This window comes from Herpailurus yagouaroundi, unplaced genomic scaffold (assembly GCF_014898765.1).
Source record: "Herpailurus yagouaroundi ecotype Mexico unplaced genomic scaffold, PumYag 202, whole genome shotgun sequence".
NCBI lineage: Eukaryota > Metazoa > Chordata > Mammalia > Carnivora > Felidae > Herpailurus > Herpailurus yagouaroundi.
Window position 1 is genome coordinate 7,188,961 of NW_024412433.1, and position 15,182 is coordinate 7,204,142.

Consider the following 15,182-nt stretch of genomic DNA (forward strand, 5'->3'; position numbering starts at 1 on the left):
GCCCCCGCCCGGCCCGCGCCTACCGCCACCCTGGTCCAGACGCTCCCGCGCCGTGCTGTCCTCGGGGCTCGGCGCGGCGGTGGGGGCCGGGGGCCCGGTGGCCTCGGGCTCCCGGGCGGGGCTGGTGCTCTCCACGGGGTCTTCTCCCGACGGCAGCTCGGCGGGCTCGTTCCACAGGGTGGGCGCGGGCTCCTGCGGGCCCTCGGCTGCAAGGCCAAGGACAGGCGCTGAGGCCCTGGGGCGCTGGGGCGCAGGCGGCGGGGCCGACGGGGACGTGGCCCCGCGCGGTTAACCGGCCGCGGAGGTGGCGCTGTGTGCGGGACTGCGGGGTGGGCGCTGCACTGGCCCTCCCGGAGGGCTTATTGCGGCCGGGCTGCAGTGAAGACAGACCCGGAGGTGGAGGAGGGGAGTAAGGGCACCAACGGGTTCTCTCGGCAGACGGCCGGCCGTGAGGAGCCTGAGCCCGCAGCAGGGGCATTTCACGTCTCCCAGCACAGACTGCGGTCCCTCATCTGCACTGCAGGGCCCTGTAGGCCTGGGTGAGATGACACTGGCGAGGGGCTCCCTTCCCCTGCGAGGCAGGCAGGGGTCCGCCTTCGTCCTGGAGAAGAGGCCGGGGAGATGAGGCAACTCTCCTTGCAGGAACCAGGGTCCCTGCCTCCGCAGAGCCCCACGAGGCTACTGTTGCAGGAGGTGGGGAGGGGAGGCAAACTCCACAGCCCAGGAGCAGACCTGCGCCCCCTCCTTTGTCCTCACCCGGGCAGAGCCGTGCAGCCCAGAGGCCACGGGGCCCGACGCCCACACACACCCCGTGTCCCAAGGCTGAAACCCCAAGGGGGCTCTAGATCTTGAGAAACTGTGATGCCAGCATATTGCTGCTTCCAGAGAGAACAGGGCCAGAGGGGTGCACAGGGGTGTCTGTGGTCAGGGTAAGGGAAGCCCCAAGAAAAGGGAGCTGCTCCCCTGTCCCCACACAAGCTGGGGCTCAGTCAGCACATCAATCCCTGTGCGGTGTTTTCTGCAGGAGCCTTTCTCTGCTCGTGGGGTGGGAGTTAGCAAGGTGTGGAGGACCTGGCAGGCCCAGGGAGCAGGGCAGGCTGAGACTCGGACGCCTGGGTGCTAGCCCCAGCCCCATATCCCCACCTCCACTATGCCAGTTGCGCTCCCCTCCCCACCAAGGGTCCTGGTCTGAGGAGCCCCACAGCACTTCCCGAACCCTGGGCCCACATCCGTCCATCCCCAACAGGAGGCCCCAGCGCCCAGTTTAACGGTCCAAGACCAGAATGGCCGGCAGTCTCCACGCCTTCCCACCCCAGCCCTGGGGTGGCTTTGGCAGGGTCAGGGCTCGCCAGCGCCTAATCTCGAGTGTGACCCAGGGATGCCCAGCCCCCCACATCGTCCTTAGAGAGGGTAGTGCGGGCAGCACGGCACCACCTCGTGGACTCCAGCTGCTCCGTGGCCGGGAACGGTCGTATCCCTGCTTCAGAGCTGAGGAAACCCAGGCTCAGGCGGGCACTGCGCGGGGTGCTGCCGGGAGTGGGAAGCCCCCCGGAGGATGCAACAAATTCCCAGGTGTAAGCCAGGGAGGTTGCGGAGTTAACGCAGCCCCAGCCACCCACCCGCAGGTCACTGGGGCACCGTTTCCTCTACAGGCGTCACCCCTGAGAACTCCCTCTGGCACAGACGGGCCAGAGCCAAGCTGCTTACAGACTTGCCGGCTTCCAGAGGGGGGCTGCTCTGGGTCTTTCCTGCTAACAGTGCCCACCTGGGGCAAATCGCGAGGAGACATCCGCCAAGCCCAAATTCAGGGCCAGTCTTAAATGAACTGTGCTTTCTAAAACACCCAGGTCAGGAAAGACAAAGAAAGGCTGAGGAACTGTTCCAAGTAAGAGACTAAGGATGTGAGAATGCAGCACGTATTCCTGGATAAGGGCACCCCGGGCTCCACTGGGGAAGTGTGAATATGTAGCTTAGATAACAGTGCTGTATCGATGTCCGTGTCTTATCTTGGGTAACTGGCCGGTTATGTGAGAAAATATCCTTGTTCTTAGAAGCATTTTGGGGCAGAAAGGCATGACATCTACAACTTACTCTAGACTGGTCAGCATTCAGATTGGGGGTGGGGGCGGGGTCAGACAGAGACAGGAAGAGCAACTGTGGCAAAAGTGAATCTAAGCAGAGTGTACCAGAGCTCGCTGGATTATCCTTGCAAGTTTGCTGTCAACTTAGAATCTTTCCCCCAACTGTACAAGACTCCCCAAGACGCCCTGTCCCTGCAGCCTCTCCCAGGCCTGGGCTCTGGGTCAGTTCTGAGGCTCAGCCTGCAGACCGGGACCACTGTCCTATTCCCCAGGGGTTACCCCAGCCAGCATCCCTGTTCAGAAAACAGCCCTGGCAAGGAGCCCTCCTGGGGGCAGAAGGTCCCTGGCACCCAATGTAGGGGAAGCTTCCCACCTGAAGGACCTGAGGCTGAACCGCAGTGCCCATGTCTGGGGGCCCCCCCGGCCTCCCACCAGCTGCAAAGACCACACTGTGCAGAGTGGGGAAGCAACCCTGCCGGGCGTCCTCTGTCACTGCCTGGGAGGTCAGGGGTCTGCAAGCCTCTTAGCTGCTATGGAAAGTGCCAGGCCCCCCGGACATGCTTGCCTCAGGCTCCCGGGGGCCAGGCCAAAGAAAAATGCCCACCCCTTAGGCCCTGAAGTGTGGGGCTCACAGAATGCCTATCTTCCCAGATAAACAGACAAACCACTGGCCCTCACTTGCTCTCCATACACCGGCGACAGGGAAGCCACCACAGGGCTACTGGGGACCAGGCCCAGCCAACCTGGGTGGCATCTGGGGATTCAGCTGCCTGGAGTAGGCCCAGGTAAGCATCTACTTCTGCCCTCTGCCAGAGCTCAGAAGCCATCTCTGGAGGAGAGTGGGCCCTCAGAGCGGGGCAGTTGGGGACACACCCAGGCCTTCTCCCCTTCTGCTCCCAGTAACCCAGCCCTACTCTGTGGCTCCCCACAGAAGCCTGGATTCTCCTTGCCAGACACACTGGCCCAGGCCGCCTCATCCCTGCTGCGTGTACCCCCCTCCAACCCCTCCTCCGACACTCAACCAGTCCCTGAAGCTTTAGGGGGTTTGGAACCCATGGGTTTCCAAATCAAGAGGGCTGGGTCCGTCACGTCACCCCGGGACCCCAGCAGGCTGACTCTGCTCCCCTCTCCCCTACTTCACTTCCCAGTCTGTGAAATGGGAGTTGGGCCATGCCTCTCGTGGCCCCCACAAGTTGTAACTGTGCTGTCACTGCCATCACCAGCTGCCGCCTTGGCCCCCGGGGCCCTCCGGCCGGACACGGGCCGGGCAGATCTGTGTGCTGTCCATTTGCCGCAGCTGACCATCATGGGAGACCCCCAAAGGCTGGCCCAGGGCTCACCTGCACCCAAATATCCAGCGTCCCAAAGGCCTGCCAGTTCCCTGCAAGCCCAGGGGGGTGGCCCAGCAGCATACACAGCCCAGAACTGCAGCCTGGACTCGGCCACCAGCCTTCCGGCGAAGGAAGTACAGCTGCCAGGAAGGGGCCAAAGCATTTACTTATGCGCACCTACCTGTCTCTGTATTTTCTCAACTTGCTGTAGTAAAAGGGAAAGACAACATTTAAAGGCAATAACCCCCTTTGCCCCCAAATCTATGTTGGGGGAGCCATAAACAGAAGAAGTTGTCAGGGAGTTTGCCAGCAGGAGGCCCCGTCTGCAGACAAGCGAAGATGAGGGAAAGCAAGACGGGCAGAGGGCCCTGCGTGAACAAAGACATGAGCCAACGGGCACGGAAGGTGAGCTGAGAACCCCACGGGGGACCTGCGAGGACATCTAAGCTCCAAAGGCCAGAGTTAGCAACGTCCTTCGACTCTGACCAAGGAAACCAGGACAAGTAAGGGGCCTGGGGACACCGCCAAGGGCACCGCCTCCACCGCCCTGCCTTTCGGTAAATAGGTTTGTTTAACACTCACTCTGACCACTGGGCCCCGAGGCCAGGCACCCGTGCTCACAGACAGCCTTTGTGCCAGCCATGAAGGGCCTTTTCATCCCTGGCCTGGCCTCCCGCCTGCTCAACCTGGCCTGCTCCCCCTACCCAGTAGCGGCAGCCACAGGCAACCAACACGGAGGACGGAGGACGGCAGGCAGGGCCCGCAGCTCAGCCGCGGGGCCACTCCTTCCCTGCCTGCCTGCCTGCCTGCCTGCCACAGGACCCCAGCCCACCGAGCAAAGGGCAGGGGGCCTGCTGGGCCCTATACACACCTGCTCAGAGCTTCTGGCCCAAAGTGGGGTAGCCGAGAGGCTCCCAAACATCCTCCCTCCCCAAACGGCAGGAAGAATGACAGCCGGCCAAAACCCCAAAGACTCCGGGGTGGAGCTGGCCTGCCTGTTCTCGGTAGGACACGTGGAGGGAGGTGAGGCCGGGTGAGGCCCCAGAGATGCCAAACACGTCCCCAAACATTCCTGTGGCAGTGGACAAAGCCCACCCACCCAGGCTGTGTATGCAGTCTGATCCAGGGCCTCTGGCCAGCATCCTGGGCTGGGAGGGCTGGCTACTCTGGAAACAAGAAACTGGACAGGAGCTCCCCAGACGGTCCCAGAGCCTGGGCAGGCAGGCGCCAGCACCTTCACCCCTACCCACCTTGACCACCAGGCAGGGCTGGGGTGGGGGGTGGGGGATCTGCAAGGACCAGTCCCAAGGACCAGAGGTTCTTCCTAGGACGTCGAGAGGGGCCTGCATGCCCACAGGCAATTTGCCATCACCCTCTTCTTCCTGGCATGTGTGCCTGAGTGTGGCTGTCCCACCGGGCCTCACGTCCCCCAGTAACTCTCCCCAGGGCCATGCTCATGTGGCTGGCATCCAGCTGCCACTCCTATAGATCCACAGACATTCCCCCCAAAGTCGGTGCTGCAGAGAAGGTCTCCGGGGGTCTCTCCTCCCACTCATTCCTCTAGCCCCAGGACCACCCCCAACAAGGGCCCTGAAATATTTCTCCGGTGGCCCACCTCACAGCCAACAGAGAAAGACCATCCGTGAGCTACCTGGGCTTTTTCTCTCTCAGGCTTTGAAGCTGGCCTGGGACAGCCCTTCCCAGCAGAGGGCCCTAGAGCCATGCCCAGGACGGGGCCTGAGGTCCAGCCAGCCTGCCACCCTGAGCCTGGTGGGACCTTCCTTCTCACTGAATCCCACACCCAGCCGTTTTGACCTAAGTACAGAGCCCAAGTCCAGTGTCCTCATCATGGTTTTGCCAAGGAGTCTCAGGCTCTGTGCTCTTTCTGGAATTTTTCCCGGGCTGAGACTAGTACCTGGGTCTTCACTCTGAAAGGACATTTCAGAAAGCCAGCAGAGAAGGGCTTGCAGGGTTGAAACGTAAAACGGCAGGGCTCTGTGGTTTTCTGTCTAGGAGCCTGGGGCCTCTGGTCCCTCGGCTGCTTGCCCTGTGCCTAGTGCCCTTTCCTGACTGGAAGCCTTCAGATTTTAGCATGCTGGGGTACCCCCATGTCTCCCCAGGCAGCTAACCTCCCTGGCCCTGCTGCTTAAATTGCCCTCCTGCTTCGGGGGCCATCGTCCCCATGGCTAACAACTCCCAGGACATCAACGCGGCTCCTGGCGGCCTGTCTCCCAGGAGCCTTCCAAAGAACCACCCCAAATGGCGGTTCCACCTTCTGTGAGGGAAGGGCTTCTTCTGCCCGGTGGGCCGTGGAGAATCCGGCTCTAGGTGCTTCTTGGCCCTGGGTGGCTGGTGGCAGCAGAGTTGAGGGAGCAGCCTTACCTGTGAGTACTGCAGGGGCCAGGACCCCGGACAGGAGCAGCAGCACCATACGTAGGGCCAGACAGAATCCCATCCTGGCCCGTGAGCTAGGGCAGCTGGTGCAGCTGGAGAGCAGGATGCAGGAGGACGGAGCTAGTTAGCTTCAGAGCGGCGGGAAAGAGGTATCAAAGGGCTGGGAAGGGTTTTCATCAATGCAAACTCTGTCCTCCTGGGACACCGTGCCCGCCCCCCACACATTAGCGTGTACGCGCACGCGCACACACACACACACACACACACACACACACAGCAAAGCTTACAGAACTGACTGCTTTCCTGAACTCCAGAGTAGCCCCACCCTCAGAGAGGGAAAGAAAGAGGAAATTGCTCTCTTTCCCTCTCTCCTCTCTCTCCCCCACCTTGCCCCCCTTTCTCTCTCTCTCTCTCTCTCATACACACACACACACACACACACACACGGCCACTGGAAGTAAGAGATTCTCAAACTTCAGTATACAAAAAGACTCACCCAGGGAACTTGGAAAATGCAGATGCCTCCAGCACTCCGTATCAGAAGGTCACAGGTGGGCCCTGGGATCTGCATTTCAGGGCCTGTGGCTCTGGCTCTGGACACGGAAGCCCAGGCAGTCTGCTCACCTTGGGGCGCTCAGTGCCTGGTGGGGAGAGCACTCAAGAGAGCTTGTTAAAGAAGCACTTTTAAAACAGTCTCAATCCAAACCCTCAGCAGTTCGAGTCTCTTTCCAGAAAACCTCATGTCATTAAACACCTTGTGTTCCTTCTTGCTCTCTGTTCTCCCAGGTGCCTGAAGCTGGAAATGCCACCTGTGTGCTCCAGACATGAGTGCCTATCCTGGGGCTGGTGCAGAACTTCAGCCCCACCACCCACTGCCTCCCCCAACAACTCCAGGGATATTAAAAAGTAGGTCCACTTTAAAGGGTCCAAACCAACCCTGACTCCACTGCCTCCCCAGTCCTGCTGTCAGTGGAACCCCAGCGTCCGGCCTTCCAGATGTCCCAGCCACAGAATTAAAAGTCATCAAGGTTTCTCTTTCCCTTACTCCTGAGAAAGTATACCCAGCACCCCTTATCTCATACCCTTCATGCTTTCCACTCGCTGTTAAAAAAGCCACCCTAAATAAAGGCTTGCTTTGGCCCTGCTTACAGTGTTCCAGTCCATTGGCCTTGACTATGTTCCTCCAACACAGCAAACGTGGTCCTGCCTCAGGACCTTTGCACTTGCTGTCCCCTCTCACAGGAAGTCCCTCCACTCATTATGTGGCTACCTCCTCATCGCCATTCAGGTCTCAGCTCTGGTCAGTCAACCTCCCATCTACCCATCACATCACTTAATTCCTTCTTAGCACTTACATTTACATGACACTCTCATTTCTTTTGCTTTTTTTTTTTTGTTGTTGTTGGTAATTTTTTAAGGAATAACATACATACTGTGAAATGCACAAATCTTAGGTTTACAGCTTGTGGAGCTTTTATTCATATACACACCAGTGGAAACACCATCCAAATCAATACAGAACATTTCGAGCACACCAGCAGGATCCTTCCTGCCTCTACCCCATCAATACCACCAAAGCACGATTCTGTCTTCTATCACCAAAGATGAGTTTTGTCTACTCTCGAACTTCAAATAAATGGGATATAAACTCTTATATCTGGCTTTTTTTGTTGAACATTCGGTGAGTTTCATCCATACGTTGCTGCATGTAGCAGCAGCTCACTCGCTTTTATTGAATAGTGTTCAATTATCTAAATATGTCACAACTTTTTCATTTTAAATGTTTATATTTGAGAGAGAGACAGAGCACGAGCAGGGGAGGGGCAGAGAGAGAGGGAGACACAGAATCCGAAACAGGCTCCAGGCTCCGAGCCGTCAGCACAGAGCCTGACGTGGGGCTCGAACTCCAAACTGCGAGATCATGACTCGAGCTGAAGTCGGACACCAAACTGACTAAGCCACCCAGGTGTCCCAATATGTCACAACTTTTAACCTTTCTTTTATCCATGTGGCCATTTAGGTGATTTCCAGGTCTGAACTTTCATGAATACAGCTCCTATGGATAGTCTTACACATGTCTTTTCATGAACATATACTTGAACTTCTCTTGGTTGTAAATCTAACGATAGAATTGCCAGGTCAGAGGGTAGGTATAATGTTTAGCTTCTGTAGATGTTTCTGACCAGGATTCCAAAGTGTTCATTCCAATGGACCATATCCTTGTTCCACACTTTGCCACACCTGGTGGCGTTGCTAGCCTTTTTTTTTTTTTTTTTTTTTTTGATTTCTAGCCAAGCTGTAGGTATGTAGTGGTGTCTCATTGTGATTGCATTTCCATGACTGACACAGTTGAGCACCCTTTCATATTTATGGACCAAAGGAATATCCTCTTTTGTGAATGGTCTGCTCAATTTTCTTTGACCATTTATTAGGGTGGTCTATCTTTCTACATTTATTTTTGTTTTGTGTGTTGTGTATCAAGATAAAAATTCTTTGTCAGATATAGGTAATGGTGCCTTTAGATGAAGTGCTTATTGGCTGTCTATCCCTACCCTGTGACTGCAAATCCCAGGACAGCAGGGACTGTGTTTTGTTCCCCAATGCATTTCCAAAGCCTAGCGCCACCATGCCCAGCATGCAACAGGAGCTCAGTATTTGGATTCAACCGGTTGGGATTTCTGGGATAGAGTTAACTTTGAGCATCTTCTCATTTGTTTATTCATTTGTTTGTGTTGCTGTTTTGCTCCCAGTCTCCTACCTTCAACTTTCTGTGCCCTGAAATGTAACGTAACAACATAATGTAGTCAGATCCCCAAATTACAGTCTGAGACTTCCTTACTAAGCGGACTTCCATTTAGCATCTACCAATGGGAGGCACTGCTATGAGATGCAAGCTGGGTGAGGAAAAATGATTCTTTCTGTTCAGGTTTTTTAAAAATGTTTATTATTTGGGGTAGGGGGGCAGAGAGAGAGAGAGAGAGAATCCCAAGCAGGCTCTGTGCTGACAGCACAGAGTTTGATCCCACCACCCCAGGATCATGACCTGAGCCAAAATCAGGAATCAGACACTCAACCGACAGCCACCCAGGCACCCCTGTCCAGATTTCTGACTGCGACCCTGGCTATAGCAGCATTGGCTGTAAGAACATCAGGGACTAAGGGTCAGGTGGTGGGGGCTTCAGGGGCAGCCACATGAAGTTGGACGTACAGGCTCTGGGTCCTTGCCAGGTAGCTGAAATCCAGCCCCAGCAATGTGCTGTGGCCTCTGAGTAATCTCTCTCCAGGCCTGGCTGATGTCAGTTGCCTAGCTGCAGTTGTCTGTTTATAAGTAACCTTCCCTTCTCTCTTTTGCTCCTTCCGTCCTTTAGACATCCTTATAACATATCCCTGCATTAAATCTCTCCGGTTTGAAATACCTAGAGTGAACTCTGTTTCCAAGTCAGACACTGACCAGTACAAAGCTTTGCACCTGGAGTGGTCCTGAGAAACAGGCCCTCAAAGATGTGTTTCTGCATTTAGTTCACCACCATGTTTGAGCTTGAATTCAGGGAAGACCTCACTGCCAGTAGAAAATTAGATCTGGTAACATATGTCATGCCGTATGTTAAGATTTGTAGTTGTTTTGGGGCACCTGGGTGGCTCAGCCAGTTGAACGTCTGGCTTCGGCTCAGGTCATGATCTCACAGTTCCTGAGTTAGAGCCCCACACAGGGCTCGCTGCTGTCAGCGTGGAGCCCGCTTGGGATCTTCTGCCCACCTCTCTCTGCCCCTCCCCCGTGCAAGCTCTCTCTCTCAAACACTAACAAAACAAAACAAAAAAGACTTACAGTTGTTTTGCATGAAGTGCCTATTGAAGACAAGGCTCAAAAGACCAAGTTTAGATGCTACACTTGATGTTTATAATGGTGATGATGATCAACAGGAGAGTGAAATGAATTGGCTACTTTTTATTGTATTGTGTACTCACAGAAAACAACAAGTTCAGGCCTTAACTTTGAAAGCCAAGTCATGATAAAGAGAACTAGAGCACTTCTATGGCAGTCTTAAAAAAATATCTCAATTCGTGGAGATACAGGGCATAACTGGCTACAAATCAGGCCCCAAATTTCATGAGTTGCAGAATTACAATCTAGAATTCACAGCCATGCCAGTTCTCTTAGGTGAAACCTATGCACTGATTGAAAAGGAGTGAGACCTGGAGATTTGAAATGGGGATATTTGGGTAGACTCAAACAAATCTGAGTCTCTTCCACTCACAAACCCTCAGGCCTCCCTTGCAGCAACAGCAGACTCCTTAGAGAAAATGGCTAATTCCAAATCTGGGAAAGGAAATGTAGGTGATGAGCCTAAAACATCTCATGCCAAAGAAAGTACTCAAAAAATGATGGGGATACAGCAAAGGGACCCAAAAGCCAACTTGGAAGGGCACCAAATGGACAATCTGCATGAAAAAATAGTATCAGATTATAATCTATAGTGTGTGCACATGCCGTGTGTGTGTGTGTGTGTGTGTGCACGCAAAACTCTTCCTTTTGGCAGAGTGCTAATAAATATAAAAGTAAACCTTGGGAAGTATTAATTGTTCAAGTAAGAATCAATGGCTGCTAAAACTAGTGGATAAAAGTTTGAGAGGAAATGGGTATTTACAAAGTCTCAAAGTATCTCCCATTTAAAAAAAAAAAAAAAAGTCCAGGACGCCTGGGTGGCACAGTTGGTTGGGCATCCGACTTCAGCTCAGGTCACGGTCTCATGGTTTGTGAGTTCAGGCCCCACGTCGGGCTCTTCACTGACAGGTCAGAGGCTGGAGCCTGCTTCAGATTCTGTGTCTCCCTCTCTCTCTGCTCCTCCCCCACCCCTCAAAAATAAACAAACATTTAAAAAAATCCTATGGTGGAGAAACCTCGCAGACACCACCTTAATCAAGTGATTAAAATTAAATCACCAGTAATGGCTGAAACCAACATCATGGTACTCATGATAGGATACATCGAGGACATAACATCAACTTCCATATTATTCCTAATTGCACAATCTCAATCAAATCCTGAGAAAACACCAGACAAACCCAAATTGAGGACATTCTACAAAATAATTGTACTGCACCTTTAAGATGTGTCAAGATATGAAAGACAAAGACAGAGGAACCGTCACTCAAGAACATGACCACTAAACACAAAAGTGATCATGGATGGCATCCTGTACCTTTTTATTTTTTCTTTATAAAAGATATTAGCAGAACAATTGGAAAATATGATCTGGATATTAATATCATTTATCTCCTAATTTTAATTAGACTGTGGTTACAAAAGAAAATGTCCTGAGGTGCCTGGGTGGCTCAGTTGATTAAGCACTTGACTCTTGATTTTAGGCTCAGGTCATAATCTCATGGGCTCATGAGATCAAGCCCCGCATCAGGCTCTGCACTGACCGTGCAGGGCCTGCTTAGGATTTTCTCTCCCTCTGTCTCTGCCCCTCTGCTCATGTACATGCTCTAAAACTAAATAAGTAAACTTTAAAAAAAATTATTTAAAAAGAAAAAAAAAATGTCCTTGTTTCAAGGAAGCATGCCCTGAAACGGGTAAGAGGTAAAGGGATATAACGCCTGCAGTTTACTTCCAAATGGTTCGTAAAATAATAGTTACTGACAGTCATTATTGACTATAGTTATCAAGAAAAACTGGTAAAGGAGATGTGATGTTAACAGTTGAGAGTGAAAGTCATGTTGGAGTTCTTTCTACTGGTCTTGCAAGTTTACAAATCTGAAATTATTCAAAATAAAGTCCCCCTTCCCCCCCAAAGTCACTATTTATCAATGACAAATGCAATAATAGGACCTAGACAATGACCACTGAGGAATGTTAAAACTGCTGCGTGAATGGTCGATATAATGGGTCAACTTGGCAGCAGTGGAACCAACTGAATTTCAACATGAGAGAAATGGAAAACCAGACACTGCTACCAGCCTATGTGACTGATAAGATGCCACCAATGTACATCCTGTCAACAACTCAGTATTCTTGGCGGAGGGGGGGGGGGGATCTGAATGTAGTCAAGCCTCTCGATTGGACTCCTAATTTACAGAAAATATGACAGATGAACAGATTGACACTATAAAGAGGTTCCTTACTGAATCCAAAATATGAGATGTTCTATGGATAAATGATCCAGTTTCTTTAACTTTTTTTTTTTAATGGATATAGGATATTTTTTTCGTTTCACTTTTTTCATTTCATTTATTCCAGTAAGTAGTCAGTAATCAAGATGTTCTTCTTTTTTTTTTAAATTTTTTTAACGTTTATTTATTTTTGAGACAGAGAGACAGAGCATGAATGGGGGAGGGTCAGAGAGAGAGGGAGACACAGAATCTGAAACAGGCTCCAGGCTCTGAGCTGTCGGCACAGAGCCCAACGTGGGGCTTGAACTCACGGACCGCAAGATCATGACCTGAGCCGAAGTCGGACGCTTGACCAACTGAGCCACCCAGGCGCCCCAGTAATCAAGACATTCTTAAGTTTAAGATTAGTTCACAGTGCAAACCCCAAAACATAGATAAAAACAGCAGTTTTTATTCTGATTACAAGTACAACATTCTCTATAGATAATTTGAAAAATAAAAATCAACTGAAATCCTATCATCTCAAGATAACCTTTATTGGTATTCCTTTCCTGTTTTTTATTTTATACAATTCCTTTTAACTTCTGTAATTATATAATGTGTATATTTAAAATTGCTTATATATCTATTTTAACTTAAAATTGCCAATGACTATTCTACTGAAAAAAATAATTCAAGGAGTTAAAATGTGTATTATATTGAATACATAGTATCTTTTCCTGCTTTCTCATTTAATATTATATTGTCATCATTTAGGTAAATATTAAAATATTTTAATTTTTTTTAATTTTATTTATTTAGTTTACATCCAAATTAGTTAGTATATAGTACATCAATGACTTCGGGAGTAGATTCCTTAGTGCCCCTTACCCACTTAGCCCATCCCCCCTCATGTACCCCCTCCTCTTGTAACCCTCTGTGTTTTCCATATTTATGAGTCTCTTGTTTTGTCCCCTCCCTGTTTTTATATTTTTGTTTCCCTTATGTTTATCTGTTTTGTCTCTTAAAGTCCTCATATGAGTGAAATCATATGATACTTGTCTTTCTCTAACTTTGCTTAGCATAATACCCTCTGGTTCCATCCACATAGTTGCAAATGGCAAGATTTCATTCTTTTTGATTGCCGACTAATACTCCATTGTATATATATACACCACATCTTCTTTATCCGTTCATCCATCGATGGACATTTGGGCTCTTTCCATACTTTGGCTATTGTTGATAGTGCTGCTATAAACACGGGGGTGCATGTGTCCCTTTGAAACAGCACAACTCTATCCCTTGGATAAATGCCTAGTAGTGCAATTGCTGGGTCGTAGGGTAATTCTATTTTTAGTTTTCTGAGGAACCTCCATACTTTTTTCCACAGTGGCTGCACCAGCATGCATTCCCACCAACTTCTTATTTTGAGGAGGAACCGGATTGCAACCAAATGCAAATCCTTGGACTTCATTTTGATTTTGATTCAAACTTTTGTTAAAACACACCTTTAAGACAATCTGAGAAAATCACATATGGACTGGGTTTGGATATTTTATCAACATTGCTAACATGATAATTGCATGTAGCCTGTTTTTTTTTTTTTAAGGCATCCTTATCTGTTACCGTGCACACTAAAATGTTTGAGTGACATATCTAGAATTTGTCTTAAAATAGTCTAAGGAAAAAAACAGGTGAAATAATTAAAACAAAATTGGCAAAATACCAATTGTTGAAGCTGGGTTATGTTAGGTAGGAGTTGGTTACACTAGTTGCTATAACCGTGTCCCCCAAGATTCACATGTTGAAGCCCTAACCCTCTAGTGATGGTGCTTGGAAATGGGGCTTTTGGGGAGTGATTTGGGTTAGAGTAGGTCATGAGGATGGGGCCCTGATAATGGAAAAGAAAGATGATTTTTAAAAGATCAAAAGATGATAAAGGGTTAGTATCCAAAATGCATAAAGAACTGATATGCAGAAGACACGAACAGACATTTCTCTAAAGATGACACCCAGATGGCCAACAGACACATGAAACGATGCTCAACATCACTCAGCATTAGGGAAATGAGAATCACCTCACACCTATCAGAATGGCTAAAATCAACAACACAAGAAACAGCAGGTGTTGGTGAGGATGTGGAGGAAACACTCATGCACGGTTGGTGGGATTGCACACTGGTGCAGCCCCTATGGCAAACGGTATGGAGTTTCCTCAAAAAGTTAAAAATAGAGCTATCCTATGATCCAGGAATTGCAGTACTGGGTATTTAGCCAAAGAACACAAAAGAACTAATTCAAAGGTATACATGAACTGCTATATTTACAGCAGCATTATCTAGCCAAACTGTAAAAGCATCCCAAGTGTCCATCAACAAATGGCTGGATAAAGGAGATACACACACGCACACAACCTTCTTTATGCAAAAGAATGAAATCTTGCCATCTGCAATGACATGGATGGAGCTAGAGAGCATAACGCTAAGGGAAGTAAGTCAGAGAAAGACAAACACCATATGATTTCACTTACATGTAGAATTTAAGAAACAAAACAAAAAAGAAACAGAACAAATGAGCCAAGAAAAAAAGAGAGACACAAACCAAGAAACAGACTCTTAACCAGAGAACTGATGGTCACCAGAAGGGAGATGGATGGGGGGGGATGAGTGAAGTAGGTGAAGGGAATTAAGAGTACGCTTACCAGGATGAGCACTGAGTAATGTATGGAATTGTTAAATCACTATACTGTCCACCTGAAATTAATACAACACTGCATGTTAGCTATACTGGAATTAGAGTAAAAATCTTTTTTTTTTTTTTTAATTTTTTTTTCAACGTTTTTATTTATTTTTGGGACAGAGAGAGAGCATGGACGGGGGAGGGGCAGAGAGAGAGGGAGACACAGAATCAGAAACAGGCTCCAGGCTCTGAGCCATCAGCCCAGAGCCTGACGCGGGGCTCGAACTCACGGACCGCGAGATCGTGACCTGGCTGAAGTCGGACGCTTAACCGACTGCGCCACCCAGGCGCCCCTAGAGTAAAAATCTTAAAAAATTCTTCTTTATATACATAAAACATCTAAAGATGGATATAAGAAAAAAAAAGAGACAGGAAATGTCTCTGCCACCCAAGGACACAGCAAGAAGATGCCTGTCTGCAAACCAGGAAAAGGGCCCTCACCAGACACAGACTCTGCTGGCACTCAGATCGTGGGCCTTCCCAGACACTTCTAAGACACGAGTCTACTCCTATGTATGTTTGAAATTTCATTAAAAAGAAGACC

At 49.9% G+C, this 15,182-nt stretch overlaps 1 protein-coding gene across 1 annotated transcript in view; it reads right to left on the reverse strand.

Annotated features, from left to right (window-relative positions):
• The window catches only part of SNORC (secondary ossification center associated regulator of chondrocyte maturation), an 8,392-nt gene extending 1,482 nt beyond the window's left edge, over positions 1–6,910 (reverse strand). Inside the window, exons 1-3 of the mRNA XM_040450659.1 lie at positions 6,303–6,910; positions 5,795–5,966; positions 24–206 (exon numbers count right to left, since the gene is read on the reverse strand). Coding sequence (XP_040306593.1) covers positions 24–206; positions 5,795–5,867 — 256 coding nt within the window. The 5' untranslated portion in view covers positions 5,868–5,966; positions 6,303–6,910. The remainder of the gene's footprint in view (positions 1–23; positions 207–5,794; positions 5,967–6,302) is intronic.
• Between the last annotated feature and the right edge of the window lie 8,272 nt (positions 6,911–15,182).